Source organism: Pyrgilauda ruficollis, unplaced genomic scaffold (genome assembly GCF_017590135.1).
Source record: "Pyrgilauda ruficollis isolate IOZ18807 unplaced genomic scaffold, ASM1759013v1 scaffold139, whole genome shotgun sequence".
In the NCBI taxonomy this organism is placed as follows: domain Eukaryota; kingdom Metazoa; phylum Chordata; class Aves; order Passeriformes; family Passeridae; genus Pyrgilauda; species Pyrgilauda ruficollis.
In genome coordinates, this window is record NW_024512432.1 from 1,525,705 (window position 1) to 1,546,293 (window position 20,589).

At 50.4% G+C, this 20,589-nt stretch overlaps 1 protein-coding gene across 3 annotated transcripts in view; it reads right to left on the reverse strand.

The window, feature by feature from the left end:
- Nucleotides 1-20,589, reverse strand: part of ANTXR2 (ANTXR cell adhesion molecule 2) — a 79,045-nt gene that overhangs the window by 8,538 nt on the left and 49,918 nt on the right. For all 3 annotated transcript variants that reach the window (XM_041459618.1, XM_041459617.1, XM_041459619.1), the window contains 2 exons: nucleotides 17,843-18,010; nucleotides 16,885-16,965 (listed from right to left, as the gene is read on the reverse strand). In XM_041459618.1, the coding sequence (XP_041315552.1) occupies nucleotides 16,885-16,965; nucleotides 17,843-18,010 (249 nt within the window). The remainder of the gene's footprint in view (nucleotides 1-16,884; nucleotides 16,966-17,842; nucleotides 18,011-20,589) is intronic.

Genomic DNA, 20,589 nt, shown 5'->3' on the forward strand with positions numbered 1-20,589 from the left:
TCTGGGACAAATCCCTGCTGTGAATGGGGACCCCATTTATGTTAATGGGGGGGGGGGGGGGGGGTCTCTAGACAGACTGACTCCCGGCCTGATCTCTAGTGCCAGTTTCCTCATGTCAGCATCCAAAACAACTTCCTGAGTGTGGTACATCTTTTTTAGGAAGAAAGATAATCTGCTACTATAGAGGCATCACACTGCAGGTCTCATAGAATCAAGAATCTGCCTGGTGAAACCATAAATTAGCAAATCCTAGTGCTTTGGGGCCCTTTTTATCTTTGAGGGCAAAGAATATCAGAAATACGGCATGCCTAGGGATGGCACCTCTAAACCACAAGTTAAATATTCCCATTATTCTTCCTTCCTCCCCTCTGTGCAACCACTGTGAGAAGAAAGCAATTTATCCTTCTCTGAAATCAGGTGTAGGAGTAGATAAATCAGAACTGTCAGAAGACCCGTTCTCCTTAAACTCCACTCTGGTCTGTTATGACCTCAGCTCAGGCCCTTTTCTTTAGGAATACTTCCCAGTGTCCTTTTCCTGATCAGCTCTCTAACCTGGGCCTTTCTGAAGAGAGACTCTCCTCTTCAGATGGCCCAGAGATTTAAGACCCAGGTGCTCTATGGCTTTAGGTGTGTAAGTCATCCAGGCACATGTTCTGAGCCCATAACAGAGCACTGGCACAGCATTCAGATCCTGGCCCATGGATTATACAGCATCTGACTGGCATGTGGCAATTGCTTGTAAGGAGAGAAGGCAGCCCAGTTCTGTGGTATTTAGGACACTATGGAAATCGTTTTAAGCTAGTTACCATACAATTACTATAACCAAAAAATCCACTTCAGAAATTCTGTGGGAAGATGTCAATCTGTTTGAAGCAGTAGGCAGGGTTTAAGTGGGGGCTCCGAGGAGGAGCACTAGCAAGGCTGCAGCAGGGGGGTGCAGCTCCCTGAGGCTGTGCCCACTTGGCTGGGGTAGGCTCTGGCTCTGCAGATGGGAAGGGAGAGCCCAGCAGGACCCTCCTTCTGCGCACACACTGCACGTGGCAGCCCTCTAGGTGCCACTGTCACCCAGCTGTCCCAGCCCTACAGCTGGGGGCAGTTCTGTGCCAACACCAAGCACTGGGCCGGGAAGGACACGGGTGCCAGGCTGTTCCCCACCCTCAGCCACATCAGCTTCCCTGGTACCACAAGAGTAAACTCTTCTTCCTGCAGACAAACCCCCAGCACATTTTTAGGCTTTGGTTGGAATGCCAAAGGGATTAGTAATTCACACTTTTCAGGTATCTGGGCATCCCACTCCCCAGCAGCATTCTCTGATTTTTTACTGCCGAGGCATTTGCTACAACTCCCCCGTAGGTGCCAGTGTCACTAAGTTAGCAGCTCTGTTAATTTTTAGGCTCTGCTTCTCCTGTGCACCTTGCTGGAAATCAGGAATAGCTCCTTTAAAGGCAGCTGCGTAAGGCTCATGGCACTGGGATGTGAAGGATCCCTGGACTGCACAGTGACAGGGTGTAGTCTGTCAGGGGCTCCTTCCTGGCCCCCCAGGCTGGCCTGTCACACACAGGCTCCCAGCACGGGTGCACTGGGATGTCCTCTCTTCCTGCCTTGGGAATGGGGCCTGGGTGTGGAGGCTGTATTCCCTGAGATGTTTTTTTCCTCATTAGGAGCTACTGCTGCAGATGTGCCCATGGAGATGCCCCTGTTCTCTAGCAGTCAGGAGAGGTGTCCTGTGGAAACACAATCAGGCCGACTTTACTCCTTTCCCTCTGCATTCTTCCTAAATGTCCATTACCAGTGACTATGGGAAAAAGGGATTTGGTGGGGTGTTTGTGTGCTCCGAGCGCTGAGGAGGGACAGGGTATTTATGGAATTTACTCCATTGCTGCCAGACCCTGTTCGGATCCCCTGACCCCAATCCCTCAGTGCCATGTTTCCTCTCAGTAGCTCTCCCACAAAACATGGGAATCAGAGCAGACTGCTGAGTTTGTTCTGGTTTTCAGTTCCCACCTTTGCCTTTTTCCCTTTTTTCTTTCACTCAGTTTAATTTGTATAGTGAGTGAGGGCTTTGGAGGGGCTTTGTTTCACACAAACCCAGAGATGGTGGCATTAAGTGCATTTGCTAAATTAATAAAGAAATCTATGTGTTTGCTGTAGGGCTCTGCTGTTGGTTTGGGAACAGTGAGCTCTTGCAAATCTCAGCTTTCACCTTGCCAGTCCCCGTATCCCTCTAAGTGCACTGCAGCTCCTTGGAACCTGTGGGGGGTTGGTGCTGGCATCCCTTCACTAGATCACATTTATGCATTAGTGCCATCTGTGCCTGCTGCACCTTCTGTGAGCCAGCCCGGCCAAGTGACTGGCAGTTATCTGGGACTGCACACAAAAGGAGGGAAGAGAAAGGGGGGAAGGAGGAAGAGTCAGTAGGGATGGCACCTGAAGCTTCCTGTGTGCTGGTGGGACTGGGGAGCACAGACCTGCCCTGGGGTCCCTCCCTGCCACTGCTGAGTCCTTTCTCTCTAAATAACAGAGAATACTTGTCTGGTGGCATTCAAACCAGTTCTCCCTGTCCTTGTGTTCTGGAGGAGAGACAAGTGCCGGGAGATGGGAGAAGCGGCTGCAGTCTGGGGACAGTTTGGGGACAATGCTGGGCTTTGCACTGCGCGGTGTTTCCCTCAGGGCAGGGCTGGGCCCGAGCGGTGCCTGGTTCTGTGAGCACCGGGAGGGGCAGGAGGGAATGCAGGGGTGGCCGTGCTGGTTCATCCATGTGCCTTCAGTTCGGGGTCTCTGTGTGTGAAATGGCCTCTCAGGAGCTCTCCCCGCCAGTAATGGGACAGGGGAGCATTTGCTGCTGTTCCTGTATGGGACTGAACCACCCCCAGCACCCAGGCCCATGTGGATGGAGTCTGGGCACTCAGAGATCATGAACTGCCAGCTGAAAGTTTGGGTTGATCTGTCCTACACAGGCAGGTACAAAGTACAAGAGCAGACACGAATACAGATGGAAGAGTTCTTACACTGACGTAACTGTGTGCTAAGAATTTAGAAGTTAATTATCTGGCTTAGAAATTAATTAAATCATTGCAGTGTCAGTGTCCAGAAAAATAAGGTGCCATACTCAGCCTGACTTAGATCAGGGAAGGAGCACACGACCTCCTGGCAGGGGTGATGAGCAGCCTCCTGACCTCAGCACCCTTCCTAACAAGGCTGGGAAGTCATACCTTCCTCTCAAAGCAGGACTCACCTCTGTGTGTGCCTCGACACTGCCCAGAGTGAGGGAACTCTCCTTCTCAGAACTGAGTTTATAAGTATTTACATATAATAAGTACATCTTCCTGATTTTTTTTTTTTTCTGAATGACCACTTTCACACTGTGGAGTCTTTTCCACTTAGAATACGATACTTGGAATTCAAGATTTGCTTTTTCATTCTTTCCATATGTTCTGTGTTAAACATATGCTATACTTTATATTTAAAAACTAGCAGCAGCAGACTGAAAAAAAATTGCCCACACCATAGCACAAAAATATGTTTGCTTCATTATCCAAAGCTTCTGGGTTTCTGTAGTTTTTTACCAGGCAGGGGGAAGCACCCTCGAGGCCAGTCTCAGAATGGGAGATAACTCAGAGGAGCTGTGGAGGGAGGGAACATCTGGTTCTCACTACAGCGTGGATGAGGCTGGCCAGAGCTTAGAGCTGTACACAGCCTGGCTGAGGTGGTGATGGAGTTGTCGGCTTTGGAATTCAGGAAGGAAGCTCCTCCAGGTAATTGAGGAATTAGCCTTGAGTACTTGGGTAGTACTTGACCCGGCCTCTCCTGAGAAGCTGCACTGCTGCAAAAGGAAAAGCAGCAGCGTGTGCCGGGTGTCTGGGCCCCTGCCCAGAGCCCTTCCCCTCCCGGCTGGGCTGACCCAGATTTGCTCCTGGGCATGGAAGTGCAGATGGCTTGGTTTGGGGGGCACACACCTGGGCACAGCACAGGGCCGGGCCAGGATGGGCATCCATCCAGCAGTGCTGAAACACCAAGGAACTGTTATCAAACCCCACTGTTCAGTATCTGCCTGGGCTGGGGGATGGCACTGCCAGGGACAGTGTGCTCAGGGGCATTCCCAGAGCCTGGGGCTGCTCCCAGAGCCCAGCCTGAGCCCTGGCTGCACTGGCCGTGAGGAAGGGCACAGTGAGATCTCCCCAAAGCTGTGCACCCTGCAGAGGGCCCCGACCCAGCTGGCAGGTGTGTGTGTGTGTGTGTGTGTGTGGGCACAGCACAGCCCCCCCTCAGTGTCACTGGGAGCCTTGCTCTGAGGAGTCACTTGAGAATGCCATCAGGAGGAGGACACTAGAGTTCCAAGGGACTTGGCAAAAATTCGAATTATGCCACCTAGAGAGATTCAAGCTGCCTGAGGGATCGGATTGGTATGATTGGACAAAGGGAAGGAACAGCCCCCACAAAAATCCCTGTGTGAGAGCTGGGAAGTAGCTGGGAACAGTTAACTGGAGCTAAGGTGTAGGAATGCCGTGATAAATGGTGAATTTGGGAAAGGTGGCGGGTTTGTCACAGCTATTACAGAGCCGAATGAAGCGTGGTTGCCATGGCAGCGCCGTGTTTGGTGTACACAGAACTGAGCCGTGGGCTGCCCAGCGCCCCGCTCCCCCCGGGGCTGGGGCTTTTCCAGGATCTTGGTCTCACAGTCTGGGAGGCAGGGGGGCAATGCCCCAGCGTCCTCCCGCTAGGTATGGATATTTTAAACTTTATGAAATCGCTGATAATTTAGACCTTGTCTCTGGAATTACCTGGTAAATGACCACAGCAGCATTCAGAACTAAAAAGCAATGAGGTGTGCACAATTACCTTACGAAGCTGCAGCCACACATGGACTGAAGCCTGAATTTAATTGCAACACGGGCAGATCGGTGCCTTTTCTACATCCTGTCACTGATGAAAAGAGCATGTCAGCTCTTTGGAGTTGAAAGCACAACAGAACCAAAGCCTGCACTGGCAAATCAGAAGCTTCTAAATAAAAATTCTCTGGTAAAAATTAAACACAGGTTCGATTATTGTAATTCATTGCATATTTCAAATTATATTTTCAAACAGGTGTAGTTAAATGAGTAAAAATAGCTTTGTGAACTGTCCTCAAATGGTTTACATGCATTTAACTGCAGTTAATGAAGGGCTGATTGAAGCTAAATGATTTCTGAAATTTTTAAATGACCCACGCATGTTGTAAGGGGCCTTGTACCAGCTGTAATAAAATTCAACCCAGCTGGTCTGTCCTTGGCCCTTCCAAGGCCTTACTGACATAAACGGCCCTTGTAAGCCCACTTTGCTCGTGTAAAACCCCCTGGTTCTAATTGTAACTTTGCATGAACCAGAGGAGGTTTCAGACTCTGAATTACATCTGCCAAACAAGTACACAAATTCAAGCCCTTTTTTTCCTGGACTGATCCCGCAGCTCAGTTCACACAGGAAGGTGCACAAAATCCAACAATGTCATGTAACACTCCATTAGAACGTGTGAAATGTAAAGATACTGGGAAATACAGTTAGAAAATACACTTGTAAAATCTAGCCAAACAATCACGATCAAAAATTCAAAATTCAACAAACCAAAATCCAGCAAGCCAAAAATTCCAGCAAGAGCAGCTGGAATGTGGTCAGTCTCTGCACTGATTCCAGTCTGATTCCAGAGCAAAGTCTTTCTAAAGTAAAGGCTGTTCCAGCAGTGCTGCAGCCCCGCTGCCACAGCATTATAAATTAATGCCAGAGATGCCAAAAGGCCCCTTAAGTAGAAAATGTCAGCATGCAAATGTTGAGCAGGAGATTCACAGGAGCACTGGGAGCCACCAGGTCCCCCTGGGATGGCTCCCGCCCCATGAAGCCCTGGGAAAGCCTGAGCCCCCAGCCCTGCCACAGCAGCTTTGCTGCTGGAAGCGCATTCCCCTGCAGACCAGGAGAGCTCGTGGAATGGCCACTTCCCTGCCATGGGCCCTGCCTGTGGGACAGTGTGTGGGAAAAAAAATCTTCCACCCTGTGGAGGAGCACACAAACTCAGCCAGGGCTTCCCTACAAAGAGCAAGCTTTGTGCAAAGCTGCAGCCTTTGGAGAGGCTGGCTGGGGAGAAAGGAATGGGTAACAGGGAACGAGGAGCACACGAAAATCCCTTTGCTGCTAAAACTGAGGGACTTACACTTCACTGATGGTTGGTGAGTTAGGAGAGCTTAGTACGAACCTCTGATGTGCTCAGGGCATAGCCTGTGAGATCTGTGTACGGTTTGCTGTAGGTGGAACACGATGCTTCTCCGTGAAGTGTTCCAAGGCCTGTGCACGTGGCACTTGGGGACACGGGTCGGTGGTGGCCTTGGCAGTGCTGGGCAAGCGGCCAGACTTGATGATCTGAGAGGGTTTTCAATGTGACTGCACCAAAAGCTCAGCGCTGCAGTGGGTCATTTCCTGGTGTCCTACTGAAGTGAGGACTGTAGAAGTTAGGTGTGAAATGACACCAGGAAACACTCAAGAAAGTATTTCTGTGGAAGGCTGAGGTTTTCTGTACCACAGCACTGGCTGTGCTGTGTTACCTGTCCAGCCCCGTGGTACCTCTGGGAGGACATTCTCACCACGCCTTCATTAATACAACTACAGAACAGAAAAAAGTGTTGCTGCTCTTTAGCTTCTTCTTTCTCCTTCCCCCAGACAAGTGATTTGGCTGTTCCTAATTAAAATAAAGAAAAAAGTGGCATAAGCTTAATTAAGATTTTAATTCTGTTAGAGCCTATAGGAATAAATCACTGCAGACTTGGCAGCGACAATCAGAAAATACAGTTCCTCTTCTGTCACAGAGATGGTAATAAATGATGGGAAATCCTGAGACAGGGATGCAAGAGCTTACAAGTGCAGGTCACCCAGGTAATAACCCAGGTAATAACCCTGTGTTTGCACCTATGCTGGATCAAAGAGCAATGAAAATGGCTTTCCCAAATATAGGTACAATTCCTATATTCTGGGGCTGGATTTTTTGGTGGGATTTTGGGACATGGACCCGTTCTTTGGAGGCAAAGGTGAGAAATGGCAAAACATGTGAAACACTGCGTTTTTCCTAAGCAAAATGATGCTTTCCTTAGGATTAAGTACAAGAATGAAACACAAACACCTCTCAGCTGATGGCAGGACCGTGGCAGGTGGGATGAAAATGGATAGAAATGAGGCCCAGGTAGCCTCTCCTCCTGAATCTGTATAGAAATCCTGGTTTTACTGTGCTCACAGAATAAACCTAATGAAGATCCCCTGATACAGACAGAGTTCCTTTGAGCTGCACTTCAGACTGTACAAATGACATGCATTTTAAAACTAAAAACTGCAGTAATTTTGGTAGTTCTATGATTTTTTTAACTGTAACTTCACTCCTTGGCTAGTCGATTCTCCCCAACAAGTCTTGTTCTCAGACCTTCAGTATAAGTTTTCAGTTCCAAATCAGGAATTCCATCAAATTCCTTCTAAGAAATTACCTGCACACTATCAAGGAGAAGGGACTGCTGGTTTTACAAGACTTAAGAATACAGAAAATGCATCATAGGATGTTGAACAGGCACAGGACAAGTGCACTTCATTTTTCTTGACTGGGAACTGGGCTCCTCCCTCGGCTGCTAAGCGTTCAAGTCCAGGTTGAAAACTTTTGGCACAGGTAAACAGAACTGAAGCCAGCAGTGGCACCTCACCTGTGCAGGCAACAGCAGAGACTAAAGCTGTTCCCCGAACGCCCGGCCTCAGCTCCCGGGTCACTCCCTGCTACTCTCAGGTGGGCCCTGCTGCTGGGAGCAGTGGCTGAACAGTCTGGCACCCCTAGGATCCTGGCATTGACAACACTCCCAGATCAGACATGTTCATATGGAAAATGCTGTCCCTGAACAGTGACAGCGTTATTTTAAACTGAATGTTCCTTTGGAATCAGCCTCACTGCAGTTTCAGTCACACACTCACATGCTGTCATCTGAATCACGGATCCCACTTGGCTGGGTATTCCCCTCTTTGCCTTGCTGAAGGGAAGAAAAAGAAACAGCAGCAAAAAGAGGCAGAGGTGACACAGCTGTGCTGTGACCTGTCCCCTCCATCACTGCCACCCTGTGTGGGCAGGAGGAGCGACCCCAGCGCAGGCTGTGCTGGGCAGGCTCCTGTCTGAGCGCTGTGAGCACCTCTGCCCCTCACAGGGCCCTTCCAGAGGTGCCATCCCCGCGCCTCCCAGGGCAGGCACGGGCTGTCCTGTCTGCTGCCAAGTGTGCAGTTGCATTTTCACCACAATCAGGTGCCTAATTGTGCGCCTGGGCCTGGCTGCTGTATTTGCGCCTGGACTTAATGATGATTTATCGAGGAGCTCTCTGGCCACACCTCGCTCTCCAGCCTGGCAGGGGCAGCCACGGGGTGAGAGGTGAGCCTGAGTTCTGGCTTCTCCCCAGCTTTTATGTTAAACTGAGTACCTGTTTCTCTTGGAGTTTTTAAAACACTGGAGCAAAGGGAGAAGTCCAGCTCCCAGTGTCACTGGGAGACAAGTGCACTGCTGACTAACACCTGGGAAAAAGAGAAATTCCAGGGAAAAGGCTAAGGCCAGGTTAATAAATTAAATTTCCATGTGAGGCGTCCAAACAGTGCTGATGTTGAACTTGACCAGTGATGTGCTGTCAGGCAGTAAGAACCTGTACCAGCCAAGGTCAAAAGGGACCTTCTTTCAAGAGAGATAGATTCTCAGAGTCCTCTCTCAGGATCATCCAGCTGCCTTTTAACTCAGAACTGCCTGAACTCCAACACTGGAGTTAGCAGGGCCAGCTCAGCTGCACAGCCACGCAGTTGGACACTTAATAGACACAGCACTGTGAAAATGTCTGTTATTTCCCTTCAGTGAAACACTTCTTAACTATAGCATCCAATCACTCTTTATGGCGTATGATGTCAAAAACACTTACTGCACAAGCAGAGATCTGTGTTTCTTTTGCCACAGACAATAAATCTTTAGTGTCTTCTCTTGCCACGCATCACTCCACTTGCTCTCAGGAGGCACCATACGCCTCTCTTTCCCTCTCCCTCTTCTAGCAAGGTCACTTTCCAGTGATGAAACAACTTTTCCAGAAGGTATAGTGTTCAATAATTAATACCTACTGATAATAGCTTCCCAAAGCAGTGCTTTAAAGCTCTAATGCTCACCACAGACTTGCAGTGGGAAGAACCCTTAAAATAGATCTGAGTAGCACATCTGAAAATATCAGGCTCAGGAAGCTGGGGTGTGTGACCAAACTTAGGCCATGGCAGCAGACAGAGCTGTAGCCCTGGTGCCAGAGGAAGCCAGCCCTTCCTCTCACAGCAGGCAGCACGGCTGTACTGCAGGTGTGAGCAGGTCAGGTCACCCCCGTGCACGTGCTCCGGTGTCATCTCCCGAGCAGGCACATCTCCTGCTGCTGCCACAGGTTCTGTGGGAACAGGGACACCAGTGGGAGGATGTTCAGGAAGGTGCCCAGCTGCAGATGCTGAGGGCTCTGCTCAGACCATGTCAGACAGGTCGGGGACAGACCCTGATCCCAGAGTGGCAGCGAGCCCAGAGCACTGTTTCCCACTGCTGCTGCGGAGTTCCCTTCTCCCCGCCATCTCATTAGCACCACTGGCCTTCCCAGGCCACCTCCAGTGACAGCAGCCTTTGGCAAAAGCACGGCAAACGCCGTCCCTGAGCATGCACTGGACAAAGCAGGGGATCAGTAGTTCCAGTGTTTCTCCTGGCTGACAGGGGCTGCCACATGGCTCAGCCCGAAGGCAGCAGGTGAAGAAATTATTAATAAAACTACTCTTCAGAGCCATCTCAAGAGCAAAGCCTCCATGCCACAACTTCCTACCTAAGGAGTGCAGTCCTTGATAAATGCAGGGGACTTTGTGCAGTTCATTCTAGACTGGTGTAAGATCTGACTTGGCTTGCCTTGTGTCTGTGTACAAGGTGAAATCTCTGCACCCTAAGCTTCACAACAAGTAAGAGTGTATTGACAGGAGAAAACCTGTTTTATGTTGTTCTTCTTTGGCCCCAAATGCCCTCGTCACGGTTTTTAGTTTAACTCTCCCATTTTCACCCCCTAGAAATGCACAGTGAACCCCTTTAGCTGGATCAGCGACCCTCTGCTCCCAGCTGGTACTCAAGGCTCACCAGGGGCAGCTCTCCTTCCCCCTTCTGGCATGGGCTTGTTTCATTACTTGGGGCTCACATCCCCTCTGCCCAGGTGCCTCAGTTGCCCTTGTCCCTCGAGAGAGCCCCGCTGCTGTGCCCAGAGGACACACTGCATTCAGGGATGTATGGCCATGGCCCAGTGGGAAGGCACGTCCTCCCTGCTGCCGGGGGGGACACAGCACACTCCGTTACTCCTGACTTCTTCAAGCCAAAACCTAGTATTACTCTCCTTTCTCTAAGCAGAGCATTTATGGGTTTATAAATCAGGACAGACTGACATCAAACATGCCCTGAGAGTTCCTCGGAGCATTCACAGGGTGCCAGCTGGGCATGTGGCTGGCTTGGGAGGAAAGGGCCTTAATTACAATAAGCATAGGAAAAATTTAAGGAAAGAGGAAGAGTTCTTTCAGAGAATTCCCACAGTTCTAATGCACAGATTCCTATGTACAATGGAAAAGTTATATCCATTACATTCTCCTAATCCTTCAAACACCCTTCCTTTCTATTGTAAATGTTGGTTTCGGAGAGAAAAGCCTTACTGAGCCGCCGTAATCATGGAGCCGATGGGCCCCGATGGCCTGTAACCACCTGCTGGGGCACACTGATGTCACCAGAGGGGACCAGCGCTGCCCCAGCGTGGGAGCAGGTGGGCTGGGAGGGGCATTCCCAGCATTCCCATCACTCCCCGGCCACTTCACTGGGGAGCCTTTGTCTAGAGATGTTGTTTTAGTAAAGGCATGACAGCAAATGGCCTGTGAGTGGTTGTGGCTGGGCTGCGGGAGATACTCCAGGCACTCACAGCTCCCCAAGGGGGCAAACAGAGATGGGAACAGGGCAGCAAAGCAGTCCTGAGAGGCAGGGAAGCAGCCCATGGAAGAGGGGGTGCCCTCAGACATCCTCTCTGTCTCTCCTGGGTGAGCAGGAAACTCAGTTTCTGGGAGATTCCCAAACTCAGGGGTGCTCAGCTGGGCTGGGAACATACTTCCCAGAATGGAGTGATATCCTCAGAGCCCTTGGGCACTGCTCTGAGTGTTCAATCCTAAATAACCAATTTTCTTTTAGATCATAATATGCTCGTTCTGTTCATCATTTTATAGCCCTTCCAGATTTTGGCAGGTTCTGTGTTTTACTATAATGTAAAATAAAATATCATCCATCTACCTGGGTACAGAAAGATAAAAAACATGCTACAAACTCCATGTGTGCTTTGCACCCTCATTTCCTCTCTGCTCAGACAGGCACAGTTTGCATCCAGAAAGGGAACTTCTATTTCACACTAGTAAAGCATTTCTGTTCTTCCACTGGAAAAGGGTGATAATGAACTCCAAGAAAATCTACTCCTTTTTCACTGGATCAAACTGTTTTACACTGCTGCGTGTGGCCTGCTGGACTAATAAAATAAAGACAGGGCAAGGCTGTGGGAGAAAACTGCAGACAGAAATGTGTCTGAGGAACAACCATTACCTAGGAAGGAGCAGTACAGAGCCCCAGAGCACCCGCACGAGCACCTGCACGAAGCTGCAGCAGGGAAGCGCTGTCCTAGGAAGGCTGTCACCCTTCCCCAAGGTTGTGTTCACAGCCAGACGTGTCACCTGTCCTGAGGCTGCAGGCCAGGGACACTGCTCCTCTTCCTTGGTCACCTGTCCAGCACGGCTTGGAGCCTGGCAGGAGCTGAGCCCACCTGAACTGCAGTGGTTGATCTCATGTAGCATTTGCCCACCAGTTCCCAGAAGTTACAGAATTCTTTCTGGAGTGACTGGGAGGGGACAGACCTGTGTGCACCCACAAACCCTCTGTGACAGGGAGCAGCACCGGTAACCATCGCTGTGACCTGCATTACCTCCCTTGGAGCCTGCGTTTAAACTGCAGGAGGCTGTGACACAGCCAGCCCACAGTCAGGGTCAGGACATGTTCTGGCTGGGGAACACCTGGCCAGTTCAAAATGCAAACAACTGAAGTGTTATGGGGGTTTTGGTAACGCTGTATGGATCTGTAGTTCAGAATCCACTTAAACATGCAAAAACTGATTTAAGAACAAAAGTAATGGGAATACAGTAATAAGATCAGAGGCAATAAATGTAATTTTGGTTCACTTCTCATCTCCCTCTCCCCAGTGTCTGCCTCTCCCATGCAGCAGTCACATCCAGCAGCAGGTCTGCTGTAGTTCTACCCAACTTTTTAAGAGCTGTAGGGGAAAACAGGTCCCTCCACCTGCCTTCTTTTGGATAATGTTGTGCATAAAAGAATTAACATGTGCAACTGCTCACAGGCTTTAGAGCCCCGGGTTGTGCAGGGCCTGGGTGGGCACATCTGAGCATCCTCTGAACTCCGGTAGCTGCAGTTCACCACAGGTTTGTAACAACTCGCCCTGGGTGACTGAAGGAGCTCGGGCTGCCACAGCTGTGGCCAGTGATAGCACACCTACCAGGTGAGACAGAAACTCACTTTCTAGAGACAGCTTTTCAAGGTGTTTTCACGTGCCGTTGGTGTTGGTTAGAGGAGCAGAGCCCAGTGAAGTGACAGGGAAACCAGCCTAGTTCTGTTCACCTCATTCTGTCACTGCCTCCCATCTCAGAGACTCTCTGGCTCTGGTCACTTACTTCCAGCATCACCTGACTCTGTTATGTCGAGTATTTGTGCTGATCTCCTCCAAAACGGCAGTAGAACCACAGCCTGGACTTTTTAAAACGTGCCATGTCGCTGTGGAAGAACATTGGGACCTCTCACTTAAATCTGCCAAAGCAAGAATGCCATTTGAACACTAATCTAGATAAATGGCACATAAAATTGATCTGGATTAATACACGTATCAATTATAAACAGAGGTATGGGAGTTCATTGTGTGGAAATGCAACCTTTGCGCGAGGTGTTTTTTCATTTCCATCCCCTTTTGCTGAAGAGCGTGTGAATGCAAACGCTTCCTCGGCGCTGCGTGCGCGTTACCCGTGCGAGCAGCTCCCATACAGCGATGTATGTATGTGTAAATTGTGTGAATGTAAATATAGATAGGCCATATGTCCCCAAAGTCCCAAAAGAGCATCTGATGTTGATATGTAGACAGTGTGTTAAGGACCTTCCTAATTAATAAGCCAGATTAAAAACCTCTTGGCAATCAATTAAGATTAATGACAGAAGTCATTCTGTCTCCCCCTCCGCCCGCGTCTCGGGCTGTGAAAACCCTGGGTCGGGAAACTTTAATCCTGTTATCTGCTGCCTCCTTCATCTGCAAAGCCTGGAGATTAGCTCAGCGGCCATTCCCGAATCCCGGCCAGCCGCTCGGACAGCTGCCCTGCGCCGCCAGCTCACAGGGGAGGAATAATCTGGGCAGGGGAACAGGCCTGGTGCATCACTCTCCTGCAGCTCACTCCATCAGAAAGGTGTCGTGAGGATGAGGAAAACAAATGTGCTTGTTGCTTGGGAATCCTGCGCAGTGAAACACTCGGTGATTACCAGCCCCTGCCCTGCCCATGGAAAGGTTTCCTTTGGCTTGGCTTGCGGGGCTGCACTGCTCGTGTGCTGGCAGAAAAGCTGTGGGACACCTATGGCACATCCGTGCTGCCCCCAGCACTGCCATTCCTTTCTCCATGGCTGTCAGCCCATGCCGCTGGCCTTGGAACTGACAGGCAGGTTGGTTTCTTCCTGCTCTCTCATTCCTATCAATGCTCACAGAGGGATGAGTCCCGAAGGCTCGTTTAAGAGAGCAGCAGACTCATCTGCACCAAGGGAGGCAGTGCCAAGAACTGCTGCCTACGTAGTTGGGAAAATATCCCTGTTTCTCCTGACACCAGCACAACATCCTCTCTTCAGCAAGATGGTCCCTCCCGCTTCCACTGACTGACAGCAAATCCGACTGCCAGGAGAGCCACTCTAGTCGGGATGGGCACCTGCCAGGCAGCCAGCCAGACCCTCCTGAAAGCAGCTCAGGTTACAGGGAGAGGCCACGACTCCAGTGACCAGGAGCTTCCTTTTGGAGGGAGCACTGATAGCCACATCTTGCACGTGCAGAATGTATTACTTCTGCATTACGCAGAGATGCTCAAAGTCAGTTTAAACAGATGCAAATACTAACAGGCTTAAAAACAAGCACAAGTGTCTCCCTGTTTAAAAGGCTGGTTTGTACATGGAGGTACAAGCTGGAAGTATTCTATAGTTCTCCTCTCTTTTGATTCTTCTAGAATGAAGTACAGTCTTTCTTCTCTTTTACCACTGACTCTTATTTCTGTCCTGACAGGGAAAAATGGCACTACAAGTGCCATGGGCTATTTGTGGACTTAAAGATGTTTGTGTGCATAAATGCACACAGGATCAGAGTCTCAGCCACCATTACATTGCAGCAAGCTTAGACAAAGAATCCAAACTGCTGCTGATGATCTTGTGGTGCTAAACTGTAACTTGGAAAACAAACACAAGGTTTTAGAGGAAAAACTAGGCCCGAGGCTGATGCTGTGCCCCTGTGCCAGACTGTGTTCCTGGGCAGCCCCAGACTCCTGGGAAAAGAAGTTCAGTACAGACCCTTGGACACTGAACTGGTTTATCAGAGTAGCCCAGACTGCTGTGGCTCAGTCTTCTTTGCCCCTTTAATAAAAAAAAAAAAGGAAGGAAGTCTAGCTAGGAGCACAGACACAGGGTAATGCATCATTTATAAATTACCTTGTTAGCGCAGAAAACGCCACATGGCTCTGCAGCCGAAATCTCCTGCTGCGGACTTGCTCTGTTTGATGGGAGCCCTTCAAAAGCGCTCGTGGCTTAATGGAGGCTGTTTGTGGGGCCCTCGATCCATACCTGCTGTCCTCATCCCTCACTGGGAGCCCGGCGCAGCTGCTGCGGCGTGCAGCTGTCTCTGAAGTGGCTGCGTGTCCTCGGCCCCCAGCACAGCCAGCCCGCGTTGGATCTCTGGATTTGTGCCTGAGGCGAGCCGGGGAGCAGCTGTGTCCAAGCCGTGCTACCTTTAGTGTTGCAGCCCCCGGGCCCCACGTGCCCCGGCCTGCCCCGCGCTCCGCGGCCGCCACACAGCTGTGCCCGCAGCCTGCTCGGTGTGCCCACACCTGGGCGCTGCCCGCCTCCGGCAGCCGCGGCTCCCGGGGCTCCAGCCTCCCCGGCAGCCTCCCGGTACGGCCCTCGCACCGCCTGCCGCACGGCACGGCCGGGACAGCACGGGGATGCATCAACAGCTCGCGCTGCTTTGATACTTCGTGCCTAAATTTCAGCTGCCTGATCAAGCACTGCAATTCAGCAGTGAATTCTTTTACGAAGGGAACTGACAAGTTCGTAAACAGTAACAGAAAGATGATGAAATAGAACAACTCCACGGCTCTGTGTGTGTGTGTGCGCCCATGCACACTTGTGCACTGACACACACCAAGGGCCCACTGTGGGATCTCCACCCAGTGTGTTAGGAACAAGGGGAAAGAGAGCATATTTTCCCCAAACACTGTGCAGACAGAAATGGCACTCCGCAGTGACACAGGTCACATCTGACCCACCACTCCTTTAGGCACAAATATCACTCCTTTTCCCTTGAGCTACTGCTTTTTTTCACAAGCCAAGGTGCTGGCCACTGTTGCTCTGCCAGGCCCAGGGAAGGCAGGTGTCTGACTGCACGATGGCCCAGCAAAGCCTGCCCCCAGGGCAATCCTTACAGTAACTCCCTGCCTTAAGGGGCAGAAATCCCCAAATCAGGGCCTGATTGACACTTTTTTAGCCTTTTCAGGCACCCCTTCTATGTTCCTGTTTACACTGAATGTACCTGTTAAACTGTATTGTGCCATGTATTTTGTGTGTGGATTGCTGCTGTTATTGCTGCTCCATGTCACATGCATCATTCATGCAAACAGTGACTAACCTGCCACGGTAACAATGCTAACAGCTGTATCCAGCTGTGCTCTCCACCTGCAGCACGGCACTTGGCCATTCTGCTGCTTCCAACACTTGCCTTACCTTAGTCACACCTCTTCATCCTTCTGAACAGCACCAAACTCCATCCCCGGAAAAGAATCAAAATTCCTGTTACCTCCCATTCTACCACATGTAACTCCCTCCCCTTCAGCCCTCTCATCCTTTTCTGTGGCCTTCATGTTGTATGGTGCATAGACAGGGCTCTGTAGTACGTGAGACTGTGACCTGTGCCATCCTGCTTAAGGAAAAGCATTTGCTCCCGTGGCTCTTCCCAAGTGCCACAGACAGGAAGCTGAGTGGATGCAGGAGATAATGCTGACATTCAAAATGAGACTTTCCTGAGGAGCAGCAATCAAAAATACTTGATCTGGTTTCACTATCAGAGGTGCACACAGCAGCTCTGTGTCCTCAGCCGCATTTGGGGGAGAGGCCCCTTTTTCAGTGGCCACAGATGTTCGAGGAGAAAAGACTGAGAAAACACATTTCGTCACCTTTTTCTTCTGTGAAAGGTGTCACTGGTGTGGAAGTGCAAAGCTCTAGGAAGCAACTTGCACGGACTTTACCGCCAGCCTCTGCCGCTACAAAGAGCTGGGTGTGAGAGCGATTTGTGTGCCTGTGACAGGAGTTTACCCTGCACGAGGCTGTGTTCCCGTTGAGCACACACCGCATCCAGCACCCCTCGCTCTGCCTGCGGGAGCCCTGTGCCGGTGCCACACCCCTGTCGCCACGCGGATCGCGCGCTGTCACCCTTCCCGCGTGCCACTGCGGTGGCCCCCTGCCCCCCAGGCCGTGCGCCGCACACCCACCTGGTCTCCTTGCTGAGGCCGCATCAGCGAGACTCTGTCGTACTGGCGCCGCAGCAGCGCCCACAGCGCGTCCAGCCGGCCCTGCGGGGACACGGGCTCAGTCAGGGGCAGCAGCAGCACCGCCACCGCATGGGGCTGCCCGGGGCCATCCCGGGCACCTGCCGCGCAGCACCACTTCCCTGGAGCCAGGCAAGCCTGGCCTGTGTCCCCTGCAACCACTGTGGTGCTGCTCCTGCCCGCGTGGAGTGCCAGGGAGGGCACTCACCTGCCCGGGGAGCGGAGCTGGTTAGGAGCATCCCACTCTGCAAGGATGGTGCCAGACCTTGCCCGAGTGTCTGGACATCACGGCTTCAGGGCTTTCTGGGGGTCACAAGGGACCCGCAGGCACTTGGGAAGACAGCAGTATCCCGAGTGCCAGCTACACCTGGCTGTTTTCTGCTCTTAACACCTAAAGGCAAGGTGTTTGCAGACCTACCCTCTGCCTGTAGGCAGTGCTTGTGTGCTGTTTGCAGGTGACTCAGAGCACCATTCTTATGAGCCAGATACAACAATTCGCTTTTTATCAGAATTCTTGCATTACATTGTTTCATACAATTTTTTGCTTTTTTGGGTTTGTCATGACAATGTGTGTTTAAAACTTAGTGTAGCAGCTACAAACTGTGCAGTTTTGGGTTTAATTAGTTCTACTAAGCCAACAAAGCCCCCATAGATTTTAATGCTGTCACTGTACAATATGTCCCTTTTTAAGGGGAGGCAAACAGAACGTGGCAGTAATGATCAAGTACTGCATTTAGGGCTACAAACTGCTCCTGCCATTCCTGCTGAGTAGGTGTTCCCTTCGAGAATAGCACATTACACTTGAATGGGAACACTTGGAAAGTAAGGCTCGGCTCAGCCTGCATAAGGCACAAAGAATCCAGCCCTTAGTAACAAATCCTACCAAAGACTGAACAGATACCTTGATTGGCGTGTACCACTTCTGCTGCATGGCTGGTGAGGTAGGCTTTCGTTTAGGTGGTTTAGGGTGAAAAGGTTCTTCTGGTTCTTCTGGGAGTTTCACCACAGCATTCTTTGCTTTTTCCAACCTGGCCCCTTCTTCTGTGGAGCCTTTGTCGCCCCAGCGCACCTGAGGAAAGGCAGAGTTTCAGATGTGAGTGAACCTCAGGGCAGGGAAACTGCTGCAAATAACAGAGGATAAATCTGGAAGAAGTGCTGGATAAACAGGAGAGGAGGTACTGAGGAGAACACTCCCTCTTCATTATGGTAACAACAGTCTTAGGTAAATGTCTGTAAGTCTCAGTAGTGAAAGAAAATCCTATCTTGCTTCACATGGGCGACAGGGAATCTGTGAAATCTTCTCTAAGTAGTGATATAAAAATATAATTTCCGCTTCTGATTTATTCTAAAATACCAGACCTTAATCTGGCACCCATGAAAGGCAAGATTTCTGAACCCTGGTCTCCTAGCCCAGAGAGTTTTCAAGAACCCCAGTGTAGTTTTAATGTGATGCTTAGGGAGGTTTAAGCAGAAGCTCCTTGAACCTGCTCAGTTTTCCATGTTGTCCTGCAGGAAGACATACACTGGAGAAGTGCAGGAGAAGCTGTCTACCCTGCCTAAGTGAATGCAGAACATGCAACACTGTGTATGTTAATGTTAACTGTGTATGTTACACTGCTCCAAGTGTGTGTGTATGTGTGTGTGTGCATATAATACCATATACAGTGGAAAGAGAATCAAACCAGGGTTATCACTACTGGGGAGACAGACACATACTCCCACTTCCATACAGGCTGTACTCACTGTCCTCTGGAGATGAAATACATGGAAAAACCTCCCCACTAAGAGGAATAATTCACCTTGGTGCAGGAATCCCCCTTCACCTTGTAACTGCAGGCACCATGCAGCAATCTGAGCTGGGGTGTTTGCTGTACTGCACACAGAAACCAGCCTGGACAAGGCTGTTCCCTTCTCATCCAAAAAGGAAGAGCTAAAAGACTGAGAGTGCTTATTGACAGTGGCGTGGATCATTTCAGCAAGACTTGCCATAATCATGCCATTTGCTGGGCATGAGGAGGCCCCTGCCAGGAGGCCCCTGTACAGCTGTGTCTTTCACTGTGATCAATGGTACTTGTACAGCGCTTGTCATGTGGCTGCTAACACGTATTTTAAACACTGTTAAAACCATTAGCTGGTGGATCTCTCATTGAAAAAATTACCTTCTCCTTCAGACAGAAGCCAATTCACCCAGGAGAAACCAGAAGTGGTGGAATCTGACCACCCAATTTTGACATAAAAATGAATTCACGTAACAGGTGGGGCCTGGCAATGACATCACAAACCTTGAAAGCAATGCCAAAAGACAGAGCGAGGAGAGCAAACAGCACTGCCCAAGCTATCTGGGACTGTCACAGAGGGGTGGAGCTGGGGGGAAGGCAGGACTGGATGGGTACCTGCCCCACCACAGGAGTGGGAAGTGCAAGGGTGAGGGTTCAGTCCCTTTCCTTCTCCAGAAGGGGAAGCTGCCAGAGGGATCAGGATGCCGGAGGAATGGCAGAATAAAAGTGGCCAGAGAAGCAACAAAAACCAGGTGACTCCACTGCCACACGGACTGCAAACATGCAAGAAATGTCATGACTGGGCCAGCAAGTTTGTCACTGGCCATGGCACAGAAACCACCTCTGCCTCCCTTGGGGTGTTTTCTCTCGCTTCTGTCCCAGCTCTCCAGAGGAGCAGCGTGCTCTTCTGAGCCAGGGAGAGCTGTGAGGCCTGTCCTGCTCTCCCGACAGCCTGAGCCCCTCTTCCCAGCCCCCCCAGACACGGCAGAGCAGAGGTGAAGCTCCCCACTCAAACCCAGAGGCACTGACCAACGGTGTCCAGCCAGACCTGTCACTGCTCTGGGGTCTCAGGGACAGACAGAGCCACAGCCCCACAGAAGGGGGGCTTTTTTCCAGGGCCTATGATTACGCTGGCAGGAATTTCAGTTGGTTAACTTCTTTAGCCCTTAGTCTTGCACAAAATTCCTACCACAGATGAAAAGGTTTTCTAACCTAATCATCAGTTTCTACCCTCGTTTGCATTTTTGCCATGGGCTGAACGTGTCTTTCTTTGTGGTCCTGATGTCGCTTGTGTTCATGAGGTTTCTGCTCCATTGTGCAGGATCCCATTTGGGAGCCCCTCCTGGAGGCTATCATAGTTTCCCTCAAATCCAGGCTTGTAATTCTTGATGTTGGAAAGCATTTCCTAGTTTGCTTCTGAAAAACACTACACAAAATGTTTGCTTTTTGTGAAATCTGAAGCTCTTCTAAATTAGCAATTCTGAACTGCTGAAGAAAATGCATGTAAGTGACACAGCTTCAAACCTGCATGCTCTGCTTCTGCATTTAAAAAGTACTCGAGCAAAGCTGATTAGACCAATACCTTTAAAGTTTCATCAAGACACCTCAGTATGGCCGAGGTGGGTGTTTCAGACAGAGACAGCTTCCTGGACTGCAGTTAGGAACTGCTTTGCACATTCCATATAGGCTGACTTGACTACAAAACCTGCCATAAGGATGTGCCCATAAGGATGCACATTCTTCATTCTGTTTTAATTAACATGATGCTATCGTGTCTCTTCAAAGACAGGCTCTGTTGTCGCTGCGAGTCCCTCTGGGATCAAGCCTCTCCTCAGCGTCACCATTGTCAGCGCATTTGGCTGGCCCACAC